Raw genomic sequence first — 21953 nt, 5'->3', positions numbered from 1 at the left:
ATTAAACTGAGGATGAAAAAAATACACTCCTATTAAAGCCGTTGCAATAACTTTTGTTCCTTGCCAGTGAACTGCACAGCCATGAAATTTTGAAGCTAATAAAATTCAATGGCTGAAGCCCAGCTAAAGCTCAGGAGAGATGCAGAGGATGAGATTCAGTAAAACAAAATAAACTCTAGGAACACACTTGCATCAAATCCTGTTAAAATCAGACCTGATGTTTTCCCATCAAGCCATTTTATTATGCAACAGAAGAAGCTGTAACACTCCTTGCACTATTGCAAAGGATGAGGTAGGGTAGATGCTGTCAATTTGCTAAGAATTCATTTATGAAGAAAATTCTTGGTTCTGATGATGTACAGTCCAGTGATCAAACAATGAAAGCTTTGATAAGGTGGTTGAATCCTGCTGTCACTGATATAGAGGATGTGATCCAGGAGTGCTCTTCAGGCTATGAAGTTTTCACAGCCTTAATCTTAAGCTTCCAGAGAGAGTTACAAGCTCAAACTTGGAGCAATGGTTACATCCACTTGATTTCTGCATTAGCTAGTATAAAATCCAATACAAGGTCTAGAATTTCACTTCTTATTTAACTCATAAATACATATGGATTATATATGTCCTTGAATATCTAACTTCTTCTTAAAGAAGAAAAGCAAGAAAAGACAAGAAGCAACGTATGCTAATCAAAAATATGGGTAATCAATTAGGCTACCTACCATTTGCTGTATCCATGGAAAGAAAGTCAGTACTGTGAATGAAATCAATGTAGACACATCAAGCTATCTTTAAATCAGCAATGTCAGGTACTGTGAGTAGCTTCGCCATAGCAGCAGGTTGCAGCAGCCCCCCTCCTGCACTGAGCATTTCTGATCATGTGGGTCAGTGCATGCCAAGTTCTGCAGCACAGCATTCTGGAGAGCTGGAGCCCCTCTGAAAAAATTCAGCTCTTAATTATATCTGGCTGGAAAGACGCTTCCCACCTTGAAAAATTTTAATGGCTTCAGATACTTTCCCTTTGGACACCAGAATGAAAGCAAAACCTACAAGGTTTTCTAAGGGATAGGAAGTGAAAGACCACCACACATCAATTAATGTTCAGCTTCATGAGATAATCACAGACCTGCTGTTTAGTTCCCCACTCTGTCTTTCCAATCACCTGCTCTCACCCCTCACTAGGGGATTCTGTATTTGTACAAATACACTGAGAAGTTCAGTTTAGCAGGCTTTTCTCAAGCCCAGGAGCTGGAGTTAAAAACTGTGGCCAAGTTAGGGAGATCAGGGTTACCAGCATTTTGACTAAAGCAGTTTTCTCAGTCCTGAGAAGGATATTGAGTTTGTTCTTATTGCAACTTATTTCTTTTTCTTTAACTTAGCCTTCTTTCAAATTAAAAGCTCCAATGCCCCGAAGCAATATTCCAGTTTAGGACTCCAAACATTTATTTTTAAATAAGATTTTTTAGGAACAAATTGTTTTGGCCAGACAAGAAACACACAGCACTCCAATGATATGAAAAAACAGCCCTTGAAATAATAGTTCATTTGTTAGCTCCCAGTTAAATGTCACAGTTCTAGAGTTGGAATTTAGCTTTAGAGATTAAAAAAAACCACAATCTAAGCTTATTTACAAACTTCTGAAAAAGAACAGAATCATTATTAGCACGAACCACAATTTAACAACTTATTGCAGCTACTGACCCACAACACCAGCCTGCCAATAATACGAAGCAGAAAATCACAGCAAAAAGTCACCAGGACATGCAAAGAGAGCCAGGGTAGCTTAAGCCACCTTGAATATAAAGTCAATGATCATGTTTCCCCAACCAAACATGAAGTACATGTTTGAATGCAAAGCAGCTCTTATTTAGTCATATCTCTTACTTCCTTCACTTTCAAATTAATTCCAAAGTCATTCTTTAAGACAAAAGGGATCTTGGCCTGTGCTCCTGATCTCAGCCCCTAATTGTCCATGTTTCCATATGCACAGGATGTCCACACACAAAATTTGTGCTTTCCTTCGCTTAAAACTTAGTTATGGCAAGTGTCAAAACCTAATGGTAATTCTGCTCCTCAGCACTGAAATACCGTAACTCATCTTATTAAGCAACTACCACTTATACAGTCAGCAACTGGCTAAAGGTGTTCATGATATCTTAAAATTTCTGAGGTTGTAAATTGTTTCATCATTCATTTTCTTCTAGCCAGGGGATGAGGGCAGGGAGGTTGCCATTGCAAATCAAAGTTCTTGCACTTCTGGCAGCCCAGGTTGGCTTTGCATCATTGTTTTCCCTGGCTCTTGTACAAAACACAAAGACTCAACATCACCAACAACAAAACACTCCATAGCTGGGAATGACCTTCAGTTGTCTGAATGGTAGATGCTCAGATAGACAGCCAAGGAAGAAAAGCCACAGCTGGGATAGGGGCGTGGGGAGCTGGGGTTGGGAAGGGAAGGAAGAGAGTTTAAAGAGTTTATATTGAGTTGCCTTCAGACACTTTTTTTTTTTCCAGGGCAAGAGCACTAAAAAAGGCCAGCTTCCTGTGGTTTACTACCCTGCAGTAAATAGCAATCATCTGCTGTTAAAAGTGAGAGCAAGGCACTTTACAAAGTAAGCTTTGCTGGTGTGTGTGTGTTTATTTAACTGCATACTATTCTGAAGCTGCTAAGAATAGTCTTGTGGCTAAGTGTCACCTTTAATCTTACTTTCCATTTCTAGCCCTTGTTGATTTTCCAGCCTACTGTCTTTCAGAGCTTCACTTTGGTTTTCAACTGCTGCATTTTATTTACAGTACTGAGAAATCCTGTACCTTTCTGTCTTCAGACTTGGAGTGCATTAAAAGGGGATTGTACAGCCAGATTTGCAGGGAAAAGAATCATACATACCATTTATTCAGATTAGAAATATTGATTCAATTTATCAGTGTGATCTGCAAATTGTATATATTCTATACGCTATCAGACAGTATTCTAACATATACAGTTGAGTTGCATTCTTGAGAGACACTGTAATTTGCTAAGCTATTTCTTGTTCTAGAGCGAAAAAAGGAAGATTTCTCTGCAATTTCCAACCCCAGATATGGAGAATACATTGCGCTAGTAAAGATAGTAACACCTTTTTTCTTTCCATTATCCTTCTACAAACATCTTCTGTATGTGGAAAATGCAAACTGAAGTGTTTGCACAGTGATATAAGATGGTGATCTGAAATATATTATAATACTTTATATCTTGAAAAAAAAACCCAAACAACTGCATGTGCAAATGTCCCAGTGGGAATATGCTTGGGCTTTAAACAAAAAACCCCAAAACTATACAAGAGCCCAAAGGGAACATCCCATTTCCTCCAAAGTTGTAACTCGGGAAGAGTGAAAAGCTGGAAACAGACAACTAATTCAGCATGAACTCCCAGAGCAACACAAGCATCAGTCTTGGACTGCAAAAAGAGAAAAGCATCAGATGGGGAGATTATCTTATTGTTGTACACAGACTGGTGAGACAGACTGGAACACTACCTGCCCTTTGGCTGTCCATACTGTAAAAACAATGTTGAACAGCTGGACAGGGTGCAGAAAACATCACAACCATTTGGTTTTTCTTTGAGTGGAGTATCTTGAGAAATAGAAGGGCAAGGGGAAGCCATTTAGTGAGGGAGCATTATCTGTCTCATGAGAGATGGTGGAAGGGTGATTGGATCACAGCATGAAAGCACTCCACCCTTAGAAAAATCTTGGTGCCAAAGAGGTCTTTATCGAAAAAAGGCACAGAGAAAACTAACAGTTGGAAGATGAAGACAAATTTAGCAGTGACAGTGATTAATCACTGGAGCCAAGCGACCAGAGGAGATAATGGCTTCTCTAACCCTTAACGTCTTCAAGACTTGATGCATTTCTGGATGATCAGCTTTAGCCAATGTGAATTATGTTTTATCCCAGTGCAAGCTATTGAGCTTCATTACACAGGTAATGTAATTGTCTGTGATACAAGAAAGGTCATAAGAGATAATCTAATGGTTACTCCCGGAGCTGCACTTTATACATTTAGGATAAGGATCTCAAAGCACTCTTAGACATCTGGGACCAAGGAGATACAGACATTATCCATTGTTGCAGACAAAGAAAGTGAGCCACAGAGGATAAATTCCTCCTTATCTAATTCATATCAGAGTCCTACTGATTGTAATGGTGCTCCTTTATGAGCTTGCTGAAGCTGATCCAAACACTCAAAGGGCTTGATGTTTTGGAGATGGTGAATGCCCCTTTAGTCCCTTTAATGTCAGTGACAGTGGGAGTTGGTCAGCACTGCTTAGATGATGCTCAGTACTACAACTGAAAACAGTTTGTAATGTATTGTTTCCAGAAGCAGATCCAGAAAACAGCCCAAAGACTTCTCATATACCCATGCCTTCCCATTCACTGGGCCAAAGGCAGAAGCTGCTCTGTTGTCCACAGTAAGGCCCTATAAAAGCCTTAATGCAATAGCACACTCTCCCTTTGGTTTGGGTAGCAGTAGACAGCAACCAGCATTTGCTCCATATTGCATGTTTATGAGCTTCAGTTTCTTAGACCAAAATACAGGAATTCTGCCTGTGGAAAGGGAATTTCTTTGCAAAATAATGATGACAGAAAAGGTGGATATTTGTTTCAATTTTTGAACAATACCTTGTTCTTCACCCTCCTCTCTATGCTGGTCTACACCTATAGAGGTCAGATTTCTAAACCGATGAGAAGAAAAAATAAAAGACCTATCAGCTGTCAGCCACAAGCTTTGTTTCCTTCTCAGGTTAACACTACTATGTGCTACCTCTGTGAAGCAGCAAAACCCAAGTTATCCTTTGGAAATTTGAAAGAGATCCTCTGATGCCAGCAGCTGGCTGTTTTAAGGATGTCCTGTGAGGAATTTCGTCTTAAAAGTAGAGAAAAACTTACTCAGAGCTTGGTTTGATTGCCAAAATATAAACAAACACACAACACTTGTTCTCTGTCATTCCCAGAGAACACTGAGCCATAAGTAAATTATGATTAATCTAGTCTTCATATAGAATGTCTAACCCTTAAATCCCATATTTTCTTCACACTAAAGAACTATGGCAAAAGAGTTCCTGAAAAGTAACCGTAACCCCTAAAACTGAAGTAGAAAACTACACTTGTGCCACTAAGGGTATCTAAGGAATTCAACTGTGTCATGAAGACACTGCCCTTTCTTCAAACTCCCTCTAAACTGGATTTAAAAAGTCAAGTTTAGTACAGTTCACAGAGCAATGATGTGGCCAAGATGCCAACAGGCATACAAAAAAACTTCAGAACCATGCTGCTGTTATGGAAATCACAGCTAGACTAATGCATAGTCTTAATTACTGTAATGGGAACTTGCATCTTCCAAGAGTGATTTTTTTAGAATGGTTTGGAGTCAGCTGATATTCATTTAGAATATTTGGTTTCCAATTTCTTTTTTCCAGAGCCTGAAGTCAATCAAAGGAGAGCAAACAATGGTAAGTTTTATGATGAAGGCCTACCAGATGCACAATGTTCTACCTCAAAATAAAAAGCACTGGCCACATCATCTGAATATTATACACCAGACTGTTGTGATCACTTGACCAATGGTAACTTTCCTGTCTTGTGACATGAAAATATGAGTTTAATGTACTGCAACACAAGCAGTCCAGGTTACAATATCGTCCAAGTAGAAAATCTGATACACATATTTTTATTCTCGTCAGTTTTAAAACCTGACCCCTATAGCTGGAGAGAGGTATAGAGAGGAGGGTGAAGAATATAAATATATACATATGTGTGTGTATATGTTCTAAAAGGAAGTGACAGACTTTACTGACATATTTCAAAGCTGCATGTACTTCTTGGGAACAAGACAAGTATAGTCAAGCCAAGGTTATTCTTAGATTTAAATCTGTTCTCTTAGAGTACTCTCCTGAAAAAGACATGGACATCTCCTACTGTAGGTCACAAGTTTTAATGTTTCAGTACAACTTTATCCCTCTTCACAGGCTTATAAGCGTAGGTCAAACTCCCACATTAATGCAACTGCCCATCTTCCATTTCAGAGCTGCTTTGCATCTGGAAGTCTTGGGAGAAAAGCAGAGCAAGTTCTCTCTTGCCTGGAAAACGCCAGAGTCAAACCTCAGTGTAGGGTGCAGAAGCCTACTTACAGCTCTTCCGACACCAGTGTAACCCCACTTCAAATACATAATTTCAAGTCTGGATTAAATTCCTTTATGCTTTTAAAAGACAAGTTATTCTGAGAATTTCTCCTGCTATTCAACTTTAGTGTATAGTACAACCCATTTCCTCTATTAACAATTGATAGCAATATTTGGGTTTTGAGGCTTCCCTAAAATATGAACTGACCTAAATTCATCTACTATTTTGTAAACTACCGTTCTGTGAATCATCCTGCAGTGCTTCTTGCTACCTTAGGTGTCTGGTGCAGACTTATAGTTTGCCATGTACAGTCTGGAGTCCTCATCTCCACCAGACTCTTTACAAGAAGTGAGTTGCAAATGATCAGATTTTAAATAAAACTTTGTTTCCAGGATTCAAAAAAGGAAAACACGCTGTTTAAAGATGTAATTTTCACTCCCTCACAACTAAGATGACAATTAAGGAAAATTTTCTCACCACTGTAGTCAAAAAATTTTTAAAAATACCTTACTGACATTAAGGCTATTTGTTCCCTTTTTTTTTGGTGGCTGTAAACATTGTTCAGTTTCAGAGGACTGGAAAGGAAGAACTTAGAGTCTAATGCACTACAAAAATTATTTAAATGCATTTTATAAATACCTATTTTAAATTTCTAATGTGGTATGGTCCAGATTTCTCTTGTGTTTGCTAAATATATACATGGAAAAACAAATATCAAAGGCTTGCAAAAATCTTTCTCTATATGTTTAAAACTATCCTTGCCTAAATAAAGCTTTTCCCTTTGAGTCTAAAATAAAATCAAATAGCTAGTAAATACACTTTTCTAGTGCTTATAATGTAGCTTTTAAATTTTACCAAAGTATATATTATTTCCACTTTCACATATTTTGTGTTCCCTCCTTAATCAGCCTTCTGCTACTTTCTTGTTTTTCCCCTCAGTTCCCCATAATCAGGTCACCAGAATCATCTTACTGGAATACATAAGAACTCAAAATAATTACTTCAAGCAACTTTCATACAAGCAAACTCCTTGTTCACACAGGAATATGAAATAATGCGGGGTACAAGACACAACTCAGATTGTCCTACCACCTGCCATATTCTATATTGCTACGTCTTCGGAAGGCAGTAGCAGACAGGATGCCAATCAATGTGGTTATTGGTCCCTTTTGGAAGGCCTTTTTTTACATAGCCTCAGATATGCCTTAAAATATGATCATTTCCATATTTTCAAACCATTAAATTTTTGTTTTGTTGCTTAAGTGGGTTTTTTGTTGGTTTTGTTTGTTTGTTTGTGTTTTTGTTGGGTTTTTTTTTTTAATTTTCAATAAAAGTTACTGTGTATTCTGGAGCTCCAGAAGCTCATTCTGCAGAATTGCCTTTGTAGAGCTGATGCTTTAATCTAGGCCTGCCTTGTTTTGATAAACTGTCTCCCCCACCTCTTCTTTTATTTTGTGGCTTTGGCTGGCAGGGTTCTTTGTTTATTTGTTGGTTTTTTTGGGTTTTTCTTAAAGGCATTTAATGAGGATCAACACATTAATCAATTCAGGCAAACGTTTTATACTTGCTACAATTAATGCCCATCAACCTATTTCTTGACGGCAGCGTCCATGTCACTGTGGATAGACTAGTGACTCTTGAAAATAACCAGCCCATCATTACTAGTTCCTCTGACATTATGATAGAACATTTAATCATTATGAATTAATTTTGTGTTAATAGAGGATGTAATTAATATGCATGTCCACAGGAATGCATGAAGATTTAGTAATTAATTAATTCATTTATATTCCCAGGTAACATAAATCAAGTAAATCAAACAAATGTTCCCAAATAGCAGTTTCATGAAAGGATGCTATATTCACACAAACCAGCCCAACTAATATGCTGACATTTATGGGTTCCCCCTCACCCTTTGAGAAGATGAAGACTTTGCCCAATTCCCTTCTTGAATATCCATTTTGGCAGTATGGAAGTTTCCATGGAAATGGCATTCAAACAGCTGTGCTTACATAAGTGCTTCCTAATGCTGCTCAGTGCCCAAATATACAGTGTGTTTCCTAAATGACAATGTTGGTGGCTTCTAGTTTCAGCATTTTGTAAATTCTCTGAGTTTGTATATGAAAAGATAAGCACATCCTGTGAGCTCCTCCAAAAGTCAATTAACATAATTGTACACAAACTACAGCAAAACCAAAAATCATCTTATGGGGATGTGAGAGCCTCTGTTCATAAATCTAATTTCAATAATGTCTTAATCCATTGAACAATATTCCCCCCCTTCCCTTCCTTTACCCCCCCCCCCCCCCCCCCATCCTCCCAGTATTATGCTGTATGAGATAACACATGCATTATAACGTTAGGCACAAGAGCTTAAACTGCATTTAAACAAGAAGACTGCAAGATCCCCAGTTGTTATAATATAGGCAGATATCTGTACTAAATGGCAGCATTAGGTTTACTTTATTATATTGAGACTTTCAACACATATTTGTGTAATTATTTTTCTCACTCAGAAAACGGGAATAAGATGTGGTGGGTCGCTATACCTTCCAAGGTACATTATCTTCTTTCTGCAAAGCTACCAGTCCAAAGTACAGACATATAGGCATTTTGAAATTCAGTATCTGGAGATATAATAAACATATCATCCTCCTACAGGCAACAGCCAAAACAGAGGTTCACTGTAAATCCAGGGGAAATGTGCTGCATGTGGAACGGCAGCGTGCTTTAAGGCCCACTACCATTCCAGTGCAGGGCTCTGGATGCCACTCTGGCGTCCCAACAAGAGAGATGCTGTGGGAATCATGTGGCTCGGTTATTCTACTGACTTAAAACCTCATTTAGGAACCAAAATTATCTCCTTTCTGTACTCATGGTTTCCCAAAATCATCCATTTCAAATACAGTTTTCATATTGAGCAGCCACAAAGCCTGGAAAAAATCCTAACTTCTCCACCTTTAACTCAGGTACCTAATTATAATGAAAAGCTCTCAACTTTTTGCTCAGAGATACTTACCTGACTTGTCCACTTATGTTTTCTCTTACATTTAAATGAATAAACCGTTACAGGAAAGATCTGGACCACTGAGAAAAAAAAAAGTCTGCACCATTGAAAAGAGATCCATTTGTGGTAGAAAAGATCAAGCAAAATCGCATTAAGCATCGTTGCTGATTGCTGCTATCTTGTTATCTGGGAGCACCTATCCAACACGAAGATATTGGAGGCAATAACATAAATACCTTCTGAGTTTGGGGGTTTTGCTTTGCTTTTTAATTACTGTTGGTATTCTCCCTCTCTGCTAGGGGTAGGTCTCAACCAGATACCTCTGGAGGAAAAAAATTCCAAGACAGGTCAGCTAATACAGAAACCTAGGGATGGGTGTCAGCATCTACATTACAGATTTCATGGACCACATCCAAGCCATCCCAGTAGTCCCAGCTGAGCACCTGTTGAAGGGTGGGAGAAGAGAAAACAGCCCCAGAGAGCCCTGCTGCACAGGGCCCTCCATGCAGGACAGCAGCCACTCAACACTGACAGTAGCTACTCAACACCAGCTTCTGGGATTTGCCTGAAAAAACTATGCTATGGCCAAACAGTATGTATTTCCACACTGAGATATTTTTATCTTACTGGTTCTACTTTAAAAACAATATATTTTCTAAAGAACACCACTGAAGATCATCTTGGGAAAAGTTGCCTACACTGCCAAGTTATTTTGTTTGCTGTCTGTCTCATGTTCTATAAAAACCCACACACCATATCCTCCTAAAAGTCTCCATTTCTTTCTCTTTGCCACATTGGAAATTCCTCACTTTAAATTGACTGTTATTCGGAAAATAGCCACACTAGAAAGCTTAGTGCAGCAAATTAGTCTGAAGTAGGTCTCTCACTGGGCCAAGATCAGTATGGAGACCTAATCTGTAAACTGGTTTCCACAGACATAAATCAAAGTTAAAAGGCCTGGAAGACTCGTTCACAAATGATTCACATAATTCAAAGCAGCTCGTTTGCAGTGCTGAGATTTAGGAATGTTTGTGTGGTTTGTTGTTTTTTTTTTATTTTTAATTTATTGCTTCCTGCATGGTCACTTGGAAAAAAAAAATGGAAAAAAAAAAAAAAGCCGAGCAAAAGCCCCAGTTGTACATCATTGTTCTGCAGACTTCAGAGAAAGGAAAAGAAACTGCTTGGTTCAGGATCAACATTCACCACAGGCAATAGGCACTGATTTACTTGCCTCAGACTTCCAAGTTCTGAATTATTCACAAAAAAAACACTTGCATTTCAATAGTAAGACAATAGTGCTCCTAAACTCTTAATTAAAGTCACCAATCAAACTGGAAAAAATCATCAGGAACACAAAGAGCTTTGCAGGAAATTTTATGGCAAGTGAAAAACATTTATTAACTCACAGAGACATTGCAATCTTGACATAAGGCTGAAACAGTTGCAGTTTGAGGTAGCTTTTGCTTTTTGCCACAGTCAAAGCAATTTTTTCCATTTTGAAGTACTCCAAGAACTTCTGCAGAAGCCCATCGACCCTGAAAGTGTTTAACCAGTGAGAGGGACTTTTTAACAAGCCTGCAGCATATGAGCAAATGAAAGGCTGTCTTCAAGTCACAGACAGCCTGGTCCAGATAGGAACGCTTAACTGGAAGTAGGAGTACTTTGATCCAGGACAGTTCTATAAGGAACTAAAAATTTTAATCTAAATATTAGATGTTCATTACCTGGATCTGGGTCATAACCAAGCCCCTAAATCTCTGCTTTTGACATATCTTTGGCTATCTACAATTATCTTCTGTGTATTTCTCCACAATGCATGAAATCCTGCTGTTGATGTCCAAGGAGAGACCTACCACTGCTTTCACCAGGTTAGGACTTTACTCATTTTGCATAGCTAGGAGACCAACGTGAGTTACACATGTGGTTTGTAGAGTCCTCTGTGAGGAGAAAAAGAAATCCAAGTGACCCTCAAAGGATGGAAAATAAAGAGAAAATTGTTATTTGATTTTAGTTTGAATCCATCCTAAAACAACCAGAGAAAGCCATGGGAGTAATAAATATATATGATTCATATAGTCATAGTTCATAGTCAACTTATCACCTACCCATACTCCCAGGTCCTTCTAAGCTGAACTGCTCTCCAGGAGGTCAGCCCCTAACCTCCTCTGGTGCTTGGGGCTCTTCTTCACCAGGCGTAGTACCCTACACTTGCCCTTGTCGAACCTCATTGGGTTTCTCCCTGCCCAATTTTCCAGCCTATCAAGGTCACACTGAATGGCAGTACAATTTTCAGTTGTATCAGCCACTGCCCCCAGCTTTGTGTAATCAGCAGTCTTGCTGAGGGCATATTCTAGCCCTTCACCCAGGTCATTGATAAACAAGTTGAAAAAGACTGATACAGAAAATGTTCTGCTCTGAAAATGTTCACTGATACAGAAAATGTTCTGCCCTTTTTTGAAGCTGACACTTGCAAAGTTGTATGCTCTTGCGTGTCTGCAACCTCAAAAAAAAGGAAAAAGAAAAAGCTTTTCTCTCAAACCCAGTAATGCTTAATGCAGGGTTCAGTACATTATACAGCTACACTTATCACTTTTTGGTAAGGCAAAACTAATTCTTACACTTGCTACCCATTATCAACTGGAAGATCTTCCCTAGCAATTGTCCCTCAACAAGAAATGAAGCTTCCAGAAGACTGAAGATATCCTTGTGTAACAAAGGCTACACACAGGTCTTTGCACAGATACTTTTTTTGCCTAAGGCTCAGGAAAATTCACAGACCAGAAAAAAGATTGGATGTTTTCAAATAATTTATTTTAAGTAGCACCATTTTTTAACATATTGCCTGAATAAATACTTTCGTCTATATCACATCAAAGAACATCAAATATGAAAAATGTGGCTTTCTGGCCAAGCCATGTTATCACTTGGAGATTAATAGTTTTCTTTAATGTGATAAATATTTCATAAAATAGAACTTACTTAATAATCAGCTCTTTAAAGACTGAGTCTTTTTTCATCTACTGAATGCAAACAGGGATATTTAAAGGGAAGTATATAGTTCCACTAAGTGTTCTTTAGGAAAGAGAAATTAAAATGGCGTCCAATGTCTGGTCAGCCATATACCAGTTTCCCTATGCAAGAGTTCTTCATCTTGCTAAAACTTTTGATAGCAAGGTTTTGGTCATCCACAAATTAATAACTCGGTATCAAGCTAATTTATCAAGGTGACTCAAGCTGAAACATACACGTAGAGGCTGAAGTGATGCCTTCTTATTTCAGGTACCAACAGTGACATCCAACACTGTTTTTTTTCTTTTTCTTTCCTTTTCCTTTTTTTATTACCAATATTACATTTTGAAAACTTTATTAAATAGAAAGCTAAGAAGAGGATGAAAAATGTTATATTAAATCAACTCCTCTACACCACCCAACGTTTCACATCTTTGTCCTTTTACCATGCCAAGGAGCAGTTTAGGCCACGTATTATTATCAGGCACTTCATTACACCCCTTTTTTGATATAGAGTTTCCATTAAGCAAATACTTCTCACTTAGAAGTTTCTTTCTTTGTCTTACACTTTACTAGCTATGGATTAGCAGCTTCTAAAGGGACTGCAGTAAGAAAACCATATAAAAATGTGGCATAGCATGATGTTCTTGATTAGGCTCTGTAAAAAGAGGAAATTAAGGATGAGTCACAGCTTACTACTCTATATTCAATTAGGACTGGCTTCACTGTGGCTGTGGTTTGTGCAGGATGTGCAGTTATCTAATACAGCCTGATTCTGGCCGCAGAACAATTAGAATGCAAAACATAACTTAAAACAGGCCCTGGCAATATTTTTTCCTTTGTGTGACATCTTTCCTTCTGTGACATCTTCAGCAGACTCAAAACAGCAGTCATCAGATCATATCCTATACTGAGATTCCAAATTAATATTCTGAAACTGAATGCAGCTTTAAAAATACTCAGTGGTGGAAAAATAGAACATGATATGGCTGAAGAAAGCAAGTGGAGAAGAGCTTTGATGCCTACACATGCACATATGTACAAAATCTAAGAGACAAATAAATGCTACAATTAAATACAGCATTGTGAAACTGACCTCTGTTCTGTGGTGACCTCAAATCAGGCTCTTATGTCAACAATGTGCTCAAGGTGTGCAATGCTCAAGCAAACCACCAACAATAATAAAATCTTGCCCATCTCCCTTCTTATGCATGACTCACTTTTAATGAAGATTATAAGAATCTGGCAGGGTTTTCCTACCCAACAGTAATCATCACCCTTTCTCCCCAGTTGGTCTGCACAGCTTCCTGATGAAGCCTTTGGCCTTGCTGCAAAGTATAGCACAAAGTCAAGTCACACGCACATTAAAATACCTCTCTTCCTACACGCTTCCACCCCAGGGCTATTTTTTCCTCCAGACACACATTCTTAAGCAGCATTCTGTTTCACTGATGACAGCTCAGGTACTTCAATGGCAGCTTAAACTGCAACACGAAGGAAACTCAATACCCAAACAACCTCTGTCTCCGGAAATCTGTAAATTGCCTCCTGCCAAGAGCTAGGTGAGTGTACTGAAAAATATCACTCTGGTTTTGCCTTATTGTATTTTTTTCCTGCTATTGGCCACTGCTACAGACAAAGCATTCTCCTAGCCTGATGTTTGTCTGGATCTGCGACAATCTTAAATGTGAGTGCTGTGCTCCTGCACTCCAGTCTACACTGCAAGGTGGAAAGTGGTCAAATCCCTTCGCCTTTTCTTTTGGTATAAGGAATATCTTTTTGTCCCTCTACTCTTTACTGGCAGGGTTTTGAGCAGCTGTATTCTTCCTCCCAAATTCTGATTCTGTTATAATTCACTTTGTCTCAATGTTACTTTCAATAAGAAACCAACAATAACATATTTCATTCATTTCAAAATGAGCCCATTAACAAGCTACAGTAACAGGGCAACCAACCAATTTCAGTAATGACATACTTACCCTTTAGTCTGAGGTCTACATTGTGTCTCAGCCAAGGATAAACACCATAGTTTGACATGTCTTCAGGAATAGGGTGATTATATATCCAGCCATCACATGCAAATCGATAAAAATTCTCACACGGATCTACAGATTGATTTATCTTGCTTAGGATGCCAGCAGCTGTAAAAAAAGACACCACACAGATTTTGTGGAACATTTTTTCCTAAACGGAGAATTCCACGAGGCCACATTCCACAAACGAGTATTAACATCTACCAGTCTCTGCAGCATGATGCTGACCTCACTTGCAAGCTAAGCCTTGCCCATTTTGGGACTGATGTTTGCCCTGATCTCTGTAATTTTTCAAATAGTGTTAAAAATACCACCCAGCGTCTCTAGCATCCAACAGTGCCTGCATGGGAAGCAAAACCCCCTGCAAAATGCCTCCAATGAATGTCCCTAAGTGCTGTACAGCAATGACCATGGAACCACTGCAGGAATGTGAACTGCTGGAGCCAGGCACCTGAAGACAGGCTCTTCATTGTTGCCATGATAGAATTAATTGCCTGAAGAATTTAGTAGCACACATATCAATCAGATTGTAATTAGTATTCCAGAAATTATGCACTGTTTACCTTAAGCTGAATAGCTGCACAGGAAAACAAATCAAGTTCTCATCTACCATTCACTGGAAAAGATAATTGTAGTATTTTCAGCTCCATTTTGTGACTGCATCCTCGCTAGTTGCTATTGCAGGTGAGACTGGTAAGAGATTCATCTGACAAGCTAGAGACTTAGTAGTTTCTGAGTACCTAATCATAGAATCATAAGATAGACTGGGTTGGAAGGGACCTTCAGAGGTCACCTAGTCAAACTCGCCTGCAATGAACAGGGACATCTTCAACTAGATCAGGTTGCCCAGAACCACATCCAGCCTGGCCTTGAATGTCCCCAGCAGTGGCACATCCACCACCTCTCTGGGCAACATGTTCCAGTATTTTACCACCCTCATAGTAAAACATTTCTTCCTTATATGTAGTGTCAGTCTACTCTCTTTTAGCTTAAAACCATTAGCCCTTTCACACATTATAGTGACCGTGCCATAAATCTGCATGGGTTGAGTAACATGGAATATGTGGATACTCTACATTTTTTTGGCTGAATGACCATGTGCTTTGAGATTTAGCCAAATAACTGATTCAAATTTCTAGCAGGAATTCACATAACTTTTACAGACTTTATGGTACTATTTCTATCATGCAGTAACTTCTTCATACACTTAGAGTAAATCTTCCAATGGTATATCTCAGCTGCAACTCTCTTTCTCACATAAGAAACTCTCAAACTGACTACATTGAAGACATTTCCATCCTTGGTAATTTTCTCTCTTTCATGAAAAGCTGTACAGCAGGGCAGGGCTTAGGCCTTGAGATACTATGTAGTCACTACTCAGCGCACTTTGAGCTAGAAAGTGCAGGTGTCCAAGTCTGCTCTGGTTAAAATCCCAGCTCCGGCTGAGCCTACCCAAAATTCCATGTTATTTTGTGTGCATGGGAGAAGAAGAAAGCCAATTTAGATTTAAACTTGTGACATTTTTTTTGTTGTGAAGCTCATGATGAAGCCCCTACAATTGTTTGTTTTGGTTGGGTTTTTGGCAGTGGTAGTATTTTGATTAGTCATCACACCTTACTTAGGTATTTGCACTCATTCAAGAATCAGCCCTAGAGCATGGTGCTCACGGTGACCAAGAGCACCATCAGCGCATCACAGAGTGGAAGCAGAATGACAAGAAACATCCTGGTAATGCTGAGATCTGCAAATTTTGCAATTTACAGAGTCCCACAGAATTTCTCATGCCAAACACCTCACAATATCAGCTTCAAATGACTCAAAATGGAAATAAATACTCTTATAAATTCGCACAATGTCCACTTTGTTTCCAGTAAAATAACTCTAGGGGCAGATTTCCAGATGTGGTTACTACTGTTTGATCTTTATACTCAATTGTAAGACTCTTATTTAGTGTGAGGAAAACTCTCAAAACTGACCGGCGCAAAATTGGTGTCCTACCAATCTTGGTCCCTTTAGCTCACATTTAATATGAATAGATGTCCCAGCTCTACGAAGGTTACCACATGTATCTCTGTGTTGGGAAAAGAGCCTGCTGATAGGGAATTAGCAGATTTTGAGTCACAGTCACCACATTACAATTGTGCAATCTGTGCAAGATCTGGCCCTAATGCATTTCTGTGCTTAGCAATTCACTTGCTAGTTTGCTGACTACTGGAACACCAAAATACACCTGAAGGTCAAGTCACCCAATATTTTGTTTCTAGACAAAAAATAAATAAGCCCTATGGGAAACTTTGAGTTAACCTGGGTAGAATAGAGTTAAAAAAATTTAAAACATTAATTTCAATTGCAGAATATACACAGATCTTTAGCAACTTAAACAGTGACTTTCTAAAACTTTGTTGACTTTTTTCCCCTCATTAATGATGATTTCTGAGTAAAATGTCTCATGAAAAAAACTAAACAGGATAATTATTTCATTAACATACTACAATTGTGATACAATAGAGAAAATAAAATTGTTGCTTACCAGCTTCAATGCATTCTGCGGTCAAACAGTACTGTTGCTTTGGCTGAAACTTTATAATACCTTGGCTAACTGCAAAATGGAAAACCATTATGAGATCATTTGTAGTGAATTTTGACCATTGCAGCCAAATGTTGTGTACCTGATCATTCAAATGTCCGTGCAAGCTCTGGCCTCAACACATCTCTGACTACACTGATTTAAAGAATTTAGAACTCATATTAAGTAAATACTGCAGCTTGTAAAAAAACCTTTGCCCTCCTGTGCCTCATTTCTCTGCCTTTGCTTGTAGGCAGGATGGAGAAAGGGCTGTTTCTCAGCATATGGTTTGCACAGCACCTGTCACAGCATTTCAGCCCTACTCACCAACACAATGCAGACAATTAATCATTGTCACTACCATCCTCCAGAGATGCAACTTCCACAGCTGGCAGTGCAACATGGAATGATCTAGCCACCTTCCACAGGGTATCCACAGCTCCTCCTGAGCTGTGGGGCTCACACTGCTTGGAAGCACCAAGCTGCACAGCCCCACCAGCATGACCCAGCACCAACAGGATGCTTTCAGGGTCCCCTTATTCCAGCCTAGAATACACCAGTCAGCAATGGGCATAGGGATAGCTGTGGTTTATAAAGCACAGCACAGTTTCTGTCTGAATTGTCTCCCAAATGTATTGTAACTGCATTTGCTTCCAAAACCTTTGCGGATGAGAACTATTAAATTGTCAGTTAATTTTGCCCATCTTTTAAAAATTTGTATTACAGCTGCCACAGAAGCTTAATTGCAGACACTGTTGTCAGGCAGCAAATACGCAGATAATTGATACTTTGGATGAGGATGGGAGAATCCCAAGGGGTAGATGAAGACTCAGTAGATGTGTTCAGTAGACAAATGTTTAATTATATTAATTATATTAATAACTTGGTCCATGGCAAAATAAAAAATAAATTAAAAACAACAACAACAATGGAATGTATCAAGGTATCATAATTTCACCAGCACTGATAATTATAAAGCAGTTTCTCCTGTGGTTATATACTGCTCAAAAGGGATAGGAAAATGTGAAATGGTATTTCAGCACAGGAAAATTTTACGATAAAATAACTAAAGTAAGAGTTTAATCTCTTCCAGCCCCATAGCTTTAATGACAATTAACAACAGAAATTGCTGGATTACAATCAGATTTACTTAGAAACTGAGAATGTAAAACTGTTTCTGGATAACTTTACCAAAGCTTGCATGAACACATTGAAACCACCTTTGTAAATTAGCCAAGAAATACATGAGATTTTGAAACATATAAAGATTGAAGAATAGTAAAAAACAAGAGAAATGGAGGTCTCCAAAATACGATTTTGAGCCACATGAAGCACAAATAATGAATAATATGCCTATTAATTGTTGCTCTCCTCTCAGCTTATCTTGTCCCTTTTTTAAAGTTAGCCTTTTACAACCCATCCAGGTCTTGAAAGTTTTCTAGATTTTTTTCCTTAACAAAGCACATTCTTTCGTACTTAGTGGGAAGTCAGGGAGAACTAAAACGAATCAGTAGAGAATCTGAAGTAGCCCTCAGAGTTTTGATACTTATAAACAAATGCAAAATACCATTTCAACTGGTTTTATTCCATTTACAACATCACCATTAGAGCAAACTAAAAACAATTATTTGGCAGTAACATTTACCTTTCAATGAACAGCTAATATTGATTGAAAATTTTTACTTGGCTTCTTTCTTGTACCTTTTTGTTGTTGTTAAGAGAACTAACCATTACATTATTACCTACAGTTGTTATAACACTCAATGTCCCAGCTTCTTCCTTTATAAACCTGTTTCCAGATTCTTAAGCAAATACACATTGTAGTTAAGTTCTCCTAAAAAAAAACGGAAAGGGAAAACACCAATATGCAGAAGCAAATGGTGTGGATGTTCCTATAATCTGAGAAATCCAGGGTCTACCAAGTCGGGAGGAGAGGCTACCGAATTAAAGTTCAAAGTTGCATGACTTCTTTCCTGCCCAGGGGAACTGGAGAATGAATTGCTTCCTTTTGCTCTGACCCTGGCTCCTAAGCAGGAAGTGGCTCCTTTCCTGCTACAACCCACACTACCGTCCAGAGAGCTGCAGGCAGGACCCAATCTGATGCCAAGTGACTCCCCTGGTAGCTCCTGCTGGAGTCATAGTATGGCTACAGCTGGAAAGACCGAGCAACAGTAAATAAAAATATGTAATTCTCTCAGATTCCTTCTTAGAGTTGCAGGAACCCATGAGAAGAAAAACAAGAGAAGCAGAAGAAGGCTACGTGTCACTCCTCAGTGTGAGAAATTGAAGGGAAATCATTCCAGGTGTACCAGAAACAGCAAGTTTTGTAAAATAAATGAAAACTGAAGAAGTCATTTTGAGGTGCCTAAAATGTTTCACAGGACCAGTAATAACAGTCTCCTTTCTACAGTTTAACAAATCTAAAAAAAGAGTTAAACTTACAAACAAGAGTGTCACAATGAAACTCTGAAACATTGTATTGATAAAATGTTGAGCCAAAACAATTTAACTTTTTTCCTTTATTCTTTTGGTTGAAAACCTTGGACAACTCCCAAATAAATCCTACAAACATTTTTGTTGACCCACAGCCAGCGTTTTTATTTTCTCAGCAGTTATGCCAATGAAAATTTTGACACTGGCTATGGAATAGACCTCAGCACCCTTAGAAACTATGTCTAAGAATTAATATATTGGCTTAAATTTTTATGTCTGGTCTATGGATAAAACAATTCTATCTCTGACAAGCTACGGTGGCAAATGTCTGCTTTTTACAAGCAATAAACAAACAATCTAGTGCTAAAAAAAATAAAATGGAAATAAGGTCTCTCCATTACCTTCTGGTGTTTGATACTTTATTCTTGAGATTAAAAACATTGTTTTTCATCTAGAAACAACATTTTGTACTAGCAAGTTGAAGATTCAAACCTACTCACATTTATGAAGGGTTTGGTTGAACCGAGTGGGATTACTCACTTGTACACAAGCTACTTGCCTTCAAATGTTTGGAGATTTTGCTCTAGAACAGAAAAACACTAACTATTTGCAACCTTTTAACAAGATCACAAAATTATAAAGGATTGGAGGGAATCAAAAGAATGGTTAGAGGCTACGTTCCCTCTAGTCCAGGGAAATCTGTGTTGGTCTAAAGAAATGAAGAGTTGGGCTGAATTATTCTCAGACAGTATCTGCCTCTGAAAGTTCTTACAAGATATAACACTGGTTTCTCTTCTTTTTTCTGCTTTGTGGCTCTGGGTTCGTTTATACTTCTTCACATCATTTTATAGGTGCAGATGTATGTTTCCAAGCAATACTCCAACAAAACCAATCTACAGATGAGTCCAAATGCTGGAAAAGAAAAACTAATTCCTTCTCTATTTCATCCAGTTACAGCTTATGAATGTGATCAAAAAGTTTTAATCTTATCCTGGATATAATCTTTCTGATTTTTGCAAAGCCGACTTTGCGATTCATCATAGAAGACGAGAAAGATCTAAAAAATGTGCAAGCATATGCACTATTGAAGCCTTCTACAGGAATATTAGTCAAGCCCTAAATGAAAACCAAATGAAGGAAAACCCAAAAGATTCCATAAAATGTGTGCACTACAGATTCATTTTCAGGAAACAGAGAGTATTATTGCACATCGATCATAAACTGTGCATTTGGAACCAGCATTAGTGACATGCATAGTTTCACCCGTTTCTCCCTGTTTTGTGCAAGAACCCAGTTCTGGTGAGAACACATTCAACTGAGTATCCAAACATAAATTTAGCATTCAGAAAGTTACATGAGCTCACATTGCATCTTCTAGCTCTAGTGTTCCCACAACAAATCCTTCTCCTGACACATTTCCATTTCAGCATAAGTATAAAATGAGGGGAAAAGAAGAAAAGACTGAGATTTTCACGAAAACAGACTGTGGAGCACAAACTCTGGCATCAAGAAGCCACGCTGGGGAGGGTTGCATTGAGGTTATCCTCAACCTTTTCACTTACCCAAGAAAAGTGCAGTGCCAAGCACAACAGTGCCACTCACAAAGATCCCAAGAGCAATTCGCGTGGCTTTGCTGGCTGCTCTGCTGGACTCAGGTACCGTCTCTCCTTCCATTGGGATGGCCTAGGATGTGCTTGCTCTTACAGAAGTCTGGGTTTCCTCTGCTGCTGTAGTATCAGTATTTCAGCTTTCACAAACTGCACCCATGAGCTCTCCTCCTCCTCTCTCCTATTTACAGCTCCAGGTTTCTGTCGTGAACCATTTCCTAGGCACTTCCTGCTCTCTGCCTCTCAAAGGAAAATTGCGTGTAAAATAGTAGCTGTCTCCTACGTTTTCCTCTGACCAGGAGGAGGAAAGGCGAGTGGTGACCACTGAGTGTACAGCCCTTGCTGCCTGTAGAGCCGGTATGAGCCAATCACTCAGCAGTCCCCCTTATCAAGGGCTCCGAAAACGATGATTTCACAATGTTGCTGAACAGATGTTTTAGCTATTCAAACATATAGCTGTAAACTCTTTACAATCAAAGCATGATAGCTGACAACTTTTATGAACATAAAACTGATGGAAGGTTTCCTTTTTTTCTCCTCGTGCTTATTTAAAATGACTAATTATCTGCTGTTTAAAGTTTTCGCCTCTTAAACCATTCCTGCTGCATCATTTGGCTTCACCAGAAGAGATACCCACTCGGTGGACAAATCCCTTTTTAAAGCTTCTGAGGCGCTCTTAGAATATCATGTAGCATTTTATTTTGGGAATTTGGTATGTGACACTGCGTGCCAAAAATCACAGTCCTGCAGCACAAAGCAATAATCAGCACAACCTACGGAATAGGGATGCTTTAAAAGCTAGATTTTACTTTTTATTTTTTCCAGTCAAGTTATTTTAGTCCTTACTGATACATAACGAATCTTAGGAGGTGATCCTTTGTTTCCAAGTCAAGTACTAGTATGAGTTTAGTGGAAAGTATCTATTTAGCACTTCAAGTTGGTGGGTAATAATAATAATAATAACAATAATAAGCTTTATTTAAATGGATTTTTCAGTTTTTGGCTTAGACTTGATAATCATTTCAGGGTGAATTTCTCTGAGCTGACTGTGACATTCAGCCTTCTGAGGAGCTCTCACTCCCTCCAGAGCTGGATTCTCAGGTAACACAAAAAGATGCAGGGAGAGGCATTGCCATGCT

At 38.6% G+C, this 21953-nt stretch overlaps 1 protein-coding gene across 1 annotated transcript in view; it reads right to left on the bottom strand.

The window, feature by feature from the left end:
• Positions 1 to 21397, bottom strand: part of PHEX (phosphate regulating endopeptidase X-linked) — a 95477-nt gene extending 74080 nt beyond the window's left edge. The window contains exons 1-3 of the mRNA XM_061453271.1: positions 20770 to 21397; positions 16739 to 16807; positions 14155 to 14316 (exon numbers count right to left, since the gene is read on the bottom strand). Of these exons, the coding sequence (XP_061309255.1) occupies positions 14155 to 14316; positions 16739 to 16807; positions 20770 to 20881 (343 nt within the window). The 5' untranslated portion in view covers positions 20882 to 21397. The remainder of the gene's footprint in view (positions 1 to 14154; positions 14317 to 16738; positions 16808 to 20769) is intronic.
• Positions 21398 to 21953: the final 556 nt, after the last annotated feature.

The sequence above is a fragment of the Pezoporus flaviventris genome, unplaced genomic scaffold (genome assembly GCF_033815535.1).
Source record: "Pezoporus flaviventris isolate CSIRO_AGI_PZ_B2104156 unplaced genomic scaffold, CSIRO_AGI_Pfla_v1 ptg000015l, whole genome shotgun sequence".
Classification (NCBI taxonomy): domain Eukaryota; kingdom Metazoa; phylum Chordata; class Aves; order Psittaciformes; family Psittacidae; genus Pezoporus; species Pezoporus flaviventris.
Note: the sequence above shows the minus strand (reverse complement) of the source record. Positions and strands in the feature narration are given on the sequence as shown.